The 6744-nt window shown below is 39.1% G+C and overlaps 1 protein-coding gene across 1 annotated transcript in view; it reads left to right on the top strand.

The window, feature by feature from the left end:
* sult4a1 (sulfotransferase family 4A, member 1) overlaps window positions 1–3771 on the top strand; it is a 61019-nt gene extending 57248 nt beyond the window's left edge. Inside the window, exon 7 of the mRNA XM_078221191.1 lies at window positions 2622–3771. Coding sequence (XP_078077317.1) covers window positions 2622–2734 — 113 coding nt within the window. The 3' untranslated portion in view covers window positions 2735–3771. The remainder of the gene's footprint in view (window positions 1–2621) is intronic.
* The last annotated feature ends 2973 nt before the right edge of the window (window positions 3772–6744 follow it).

The raw sequence follows: 6744 nt of genomic DNA on the forward strand, positions 1-6744 counted from the left end.
TTATAGCCAATATTTTGGAATGACCTGCTAATGATGTGAAAGACCCATGATGTTCTTCGATATTTATGTCTGCATTGATGGTTGCTTTGCACTGCAGAATCTTACAGATGAATGATTAATGTGGAATAAATCTTAATGATCATAAATAACAAATCTGGCAAAATGATCCTTTGGAAATCATCACATTCTCTTCTATCTCTACTAATGCTTTGACCATTGGCATCCACTCCCTGCTCCTTTAATCCCATTTGTGTTAAAATGTTGACCACCCAATCCATTCCTGCCTCCATCCTATCTGGCATAGTAAATAGTTTCTTCTCCTTGGGTACTATCATAACTGTTTTTTTCAAAAAACCTACTATTGACCCATTGTGTCATTACAAACTACAAATCCAACTTCAAACTCTCCTTCCTCAAGTCCTTTAATGATTTTTTCCACTCTGCCGCTATCCCTTCTTCTCTTTCTCAACTTCTCTGCAGTCTTTGCCGCTGCTGAATGCCCATCTTCCTCCTCTACCATTGTCTTAGGTTGAAGCTGATCAACCATGGCATTCTTTGTTGAAAAATTGAGCTTTTAATCTTATATCTGATGATTGCTGACTTTCACATAAATGTCATCCATTAATGTCTGCTGCCAAAAGCTCAACCAGTGGCTTTGTCAACTCTAGCCTTGACAATTCAAATGTTCTTCTGACTGGCCAGCCACCTTCTCTGGGCGGCAGAATGGCACAGTGGTTAGCACTGCTGCCTCATAGCGGCAGGGACCCGGGTTCGATTCCCGGCTCGGGTCACTGTCTGTGTGGAGTTTGCATATTCTCCTTGTGTCTGCGTGGGTTTCCTCCCACAGGCCAAAGATGTGCGGGTTAGGTGGATTGGCCATGCTAAATTGCCCCTTAGTGTTAGGGGACTAGCTAGGGTAAATGCATGGGGTTATGGGGATAGGGCCTGGGTGGGCTTGGGGTCAGTGCAGACTCGATGGACCGAAAGGCCTCCTTCTAACAGCTCTCTCCATGAACTCACCCAAAACTTTGCCACCTGTATCCCATCACGTTCACCCATCACCCCTGCATCTGTTGAACTAACCAGTCCCCCAACATCTCCAATTTAAAAGTTTCACCCTCATGTACAAAGAACTTCATGTCCTCACCTCTCCATGTCCTTGCAATCTTCACAAGCCATAGAACCCTTCTACCTCCTTTTAACTGTGACCTCAAGCTCACCTTCATTTCCTTCCCCACCCCATCATTAGTTGCTATGCTTTCAGTTTTCTACACCACCTTCTCTGGAATTGCCTTCCTAAATCTCCCTGCCTCCTCATCAACCTTTACTCCTTTAAGACCTTCCTTAAAACCAACCTCTTCTAGCAATTTTTTCATCACACCTCCTAACAGCTGCTTTGGTTTGGCGTTGCTCTTCATCTGGATTACATTTCTCTGCAATATCTTGGAACGTTTTCCAACTTGGCATATTTAAAACAAACACCAAAGGGAACTTGTCACTGTAATTGCAGAATAATGCTGCATAGTTTTCTAAATGATATAGAATCATAGAATCCCGACAGTGCAGAAGGAGGCCATTTGGCCCATCAACACTGCACCAACCACAATCTCACCCAGGTCCGAGTCCCATAACCCCTCATATTTACCCTGCTAATCCCCCTGACACTAGGGTTAATTTAGCATGGCCAATCAACCTAACCTGCACATTTTTGGACTGCCAATTTCATTTTTTCTACATTTTAGCTTTAAATTTAAATTTTATTTTTTCATCCCTATTTCAGATTGTAACTGCCCATCAAGCTACTGTCACCATCTCCCCAGAATTTTCAGATACATAAGCCAGTGCCGAAATTCATTTATGCTTAAATTTAGTATTTACTTTTTGATTATAATATTCTGTACAAATTAGAATAGCACAACTTTAATGATTAGTACTTTTACTCATTAATGCAATGGTACAACTTCAATAATTAGTATAATATTTTGTTGTTTGACACAATACCAATGTAACTAATATTTTACAATTACTGATTAATAGTATACCTTTAATGCAAATAGCATATGGTTACAGATTAATAGATTAATGTAGTAGCATTCTTTTACTGATTTGTATAACTACATTAATGAATTTAATCTATTGATTAGTATAATAACTTTAGTAATTAATACTATTTTACTGATCAATATGATTTAACTTTACTGATTAGCATAATAGTATAGTTATATTTGTAAATTTAACAGTATGATATTACTAAAATATTAGTAAGTGTAATTGTATAACTTTATTTACTGATATAATACTGCAACTTACTAATAAATCTACTATACTTTAAATAATCCTTTAAAGCCATGTTACCTTTCCACTCTATTTCCTGTTACCATATTTCATACTTGCCAATCCAATCTGAAGAGAAGTGGTGTCCTTTTAATAAGCCCGATCTTGATTGGCTATAGTTTAGAATTATTTGTGTGAAACTAATTGTCATCAAGATTTAGGTAGTAATAATCACAGAGCTTCAATCAATGTTGCTTTTTGCACCATGACTGAATTGAACATCTACTTACGCAAGTATATTTTCACCAGGCTGACTGTAACAGAGGACATTGTTTTGTTTATTTCAGGACGGGTTGGCCTGTGGAAGGACATCTTCACTGTTTCAATGAATGAGAAATTCGATGCCGTTTTCAAACAGAAGATGGGAAAATCTGACCTCAGCTTCGACTTCAGCCTTTAGGGGATGAAATGCATGCTCTCCAGTATTCTCAACACTAGCTAGAAGTGCTTCTCTGCATTTGTCCCATCAATCACTTGTTAATCTTTGCTGTTACTTGTATTATGGCAGCTCTTTAGTGAAGAGTGTTGGGTATTCTATATCTATTTTAGCAGTTTCCTCACCTTTGCCATCTTAACTAGTAGGCTGCCTCGTAGCAGAGGTGTAAGGCAAATTATCTAAGAAAGCATTTATATCTAAACTACAGTAGCTTTGATGGTAAGGGCAATTAATGTGTACTCCAAACTGAAAATTTAAAAATATGCAAACGTATACACACAAGCATGCAAAAGAAACCAAAATTATAAACAAGGAAAAATACTGCTGCAAAATATGTTTTTTTTTCTATTATTATTACATGACACATTTTAGTCTGTTTGAGTATTTTGTTCGGAGCAAGCTCCAAAGTTGTGTCCAGTTCAGAATTAAACTAGTGTAAGTTATTCGGATATTGCTGCATTTAACTCATTTGGATTTGCAAAGATGACGGTGTAGCGAATTGAGTCAAATATTGCATCAGTCCTTACAAACAAAATCAAGCAGGTTAAAGCCGTGCTCCAAGTTATTCATAAAAATACCATTGTGGAACGATGGTGATTGCATTACTCAATCCTCTGTTGACACTCGTCAACCTTGAGTTTAATAATGCCAAATTTCTGGTTAGCCAGGTTCAGTGATATGCAAGACCTTAATCTGCAGCATGTTGACGTGACAGTATGATGCAACTAGACAAATAAGTAATTGAAATAAGCTGGAAGCAGCATAGGTCTAGCTCCATTCCACAGAACCTGAGCATATGAGAGATCAGGGACACGTGGCTCCATCATTCACTTCCTGCACCCTGGACAGTTTGGTCATTTATCATTTGTCTCTTTGAAAATCACAGTAATGTTGCTGCAGCAGAATAAAATACAGCTAGATTATTTTATATTGTTTTGAGAGTATTCAACGAAATCATTTTGCAGTTGATACATTGTTTATTTCATAAAACACGCTGTTACCAAATCATTTACCAGATGTTACACATTTTCTGTATCTTGGATCTTTATCTCGACTCAGATGACAAAATTCATCATCGTCTCCAAAGTGCCAGTTTGGCCTTAAGCTGACTGAGGAAAGGGGTATTTGAGATCGAGGATCTCAAACACAAGACTAAGGTCGGGGTTTACTGTCAGCAGTGATCCCTGCACTTATATATGCTTCAGAGACTTGGGCAATCTATAGCAGGCACCACAAAGCGCTGGAGAAGTACTAACAGAGGTAGGAGTCTTTGCAAGATCCTCCAAATTCAATGGCAAGAAAGGCTGTCCATCAGCAACGTCCTCCTCCAAGCTAACTTGCCCACCATCGAGGCGCTAATCACTCAAAACCAGCTCTGCTGGACAGGACATATAATTCATGTTCCAGACACTTGATTCCTGAAGCAACTGCTCTATTCTGAATGTGGTCATGTCAGGAGTTTCCTCAGGAAGACAGTGGAAACACTTTAGGCATATTTTCAAAGCAAAGCAAAGCATTGCTGAAGAGGTCCAATAGTCCCACCAACTAATGGACATCCTGGCTTGTGACTGACCAAAACGGAGAAGGCTCATTCAGGAAGACACCGGACACATGGAGAGACTTTGAGAATGTGCAGATGTCGGAAGGAGTGCGCAATCCTCCGAACAAACCCACTTACTCAACCCTTCAAGCATTACCTGCCCTTCATATGGCAGAGTCTACAGATCGAACACTGGACTTATCAGCCGCCTCAGAACCCATCAAACGTGAGTGGAAGAATGTCATCCTTGAACCTGATGGGCTGCCTGAGAAAAAGAAGATGATATTATACTAAAAAGCTCCATCTGTTTTTGAGTAAACAATTAAATTAGTTTAACCCTACGAGCACTTGTATTTCCAGAGTTTTGCAGTCCCTGACTGACCTTTTGTTCATGAGATTTTACTTAAATGTAATTTAGTGTTCACATATTGCTGCAACATTCTTACTGAGACATTAACTTTGTTAATGTAATAAAACCATACATGTTATAATATAATCCTAGCCTCCTAGATAAAACAATTCTTTAACGTTCAGTTCTGCCTTCTCCCCCCTAACTTATGTAATATAACAGCAGATCTTAGTGTTTCCATCCCCATGCTAAATTCCTGGCTCTACAAATCCATGTAACAGTTACTTCCATTCACAAAGTAAGGGTTTAAATACATTAATTGGTTGAAACACTGACTCTCATCTTTGCAGCCAGTGAACAATTATTTTACTAGTCGGTGATTTGATATTGAAAATATCAATAACAGGTTAATTTTCTGTGATGCGCTTTTAGTAATGGAGGCAAGTTGCAGGCATGGGTCGGCAGTTTTAGTGAAATGAGAGACCCCACTCATGATATAATGAGGGTATACTTAAACAAATGGTTGATCACTGCATAAAATGTTGCAAACGTTTTTGTGGTATCCTAAAGCAAATGATTTTCCAGAGATGATGCCCTGTCATTGTTTTTTATTAGCTTGCTGTTGCAGCGATATCAACCCTAAATTATTGAAATATTATACATTGAAATAAGCTAACCCCTCCAGAACTTGCTGGGGCTTGGGTGTCTATTGCTCCCAGGTGGAACACTGGGGCTAAAAGTCCTCAGAAGCTCAATACCACCCCCCGCCCAAACAAAACTGGTAATTACCATTTACTTGGATATTCTTCCAAGAACAGTACTGGCTACAACTTTGCATAAATGTTACAATGCTGTTTTCTACATGCATTCATACTTTGAGGTTTAAAGTTCAATGCAGTGAGGTCATTGGTCTAAGTTAGGCCTGAAGGAAATTTTGGATTTTTCCTAATCGGGAGGAGCTGCTCTGCAGTGGCATTTTAAAACTGGTTCTGAAACCTCACTAAATCAGGAACATTGAGTTTTCAATACGCATTGCTGCTATTAAGAGGTGTTTGTATCTTGCATTGCTGTCATTTTAACTGAGGAAGTAATATTTGAGGCTATGATATTTCTGCAATATTCTGGTTACTGCTTTTTTCCAGACTGAATCATCAGACCATGCATTTTGAATCATTTGTTTTACAACATTTTGATTTGATCTATTCTTGTCACATGTATTGGGATACAGTGAAAAGTATTGTTTCTTGCGCGCTATGCAGACAAAGCATACTGTTCATAGAGTACATAAGGGAGAAGGAAAGGAGAGGGTGCAGAATATGGTGTTATAGTCATAGCTAGGATGTAGGGAAAGATCAACTTAATATATGGAGGTCCATTCAAAAGTCAGATGGCAGCAGGGAAGAAGCTGTTCTTGAGTCAGTTGATACATGACCTCAGACTTTTGTACCTTTTTCCTGACGGAAGAAGGTGGAAGAGAGAATGTCCGGGGTGCGTGGGGTCCTTGATTATGCTGGCTGCTTTTCCAAGGCAGTGGGAAGTGTAGACAGAGTCAATGGATGGGAGCCAAAAAAGAAACTGCTGGAAAATCTCAGCAGGTCTGGCAGCATCTGTAAGGAGAGCAAAGAGCTGGCGTTTTGAGTCTAGATAACCCTTTGTCAAATCTGGATGGGAGGCTGATTTGCTTGATGAATTTCCTCAAACTCTGCTTTTTAAAAAAAACTTGTTGAACCAGTAAAATGTCAACACAAAATTCTTCAATATCAAAGCTCATTGTTCGAACATATGGGTGTGATGTTGTGAATGTTATGACATAGCCAATGAAGAACACTGCTGGGTTTTTTACTATTACTCTTGTCATGATCATGTTCCTCTTCTCAAAGTTTACTGAGGTATTGTCCAGTCCACGACTGAAACAGCTATTCCAGCAAATGCTGTTTTGGTGTAAGGTCTCCTTTTTCCTGAAAATGGCATCAGCTGTGGTCTTCTAATCATACCTAGCTCCAAATCCTGAGTTGGCACTCCACTAGATGTGGAACGTCACGTTGCTGATAGGTTCACCTTCAGCAGTCCGGTCTCATTGAACTC

The sequence above is a fragment of the Mustelus asterias genome, chromosome 9 (assembly GCF_964213995.1).
Source record: "Mustelus asterias chromosome 9, sMusAst1.hap1.1, whole genome shotgun sequence".
NCBI lineage: Eukaryota > Metazoa > Chordata > Chondrichthyes > Carcharhiniformes > Triakidae > Mustelus > Mustelus asterias.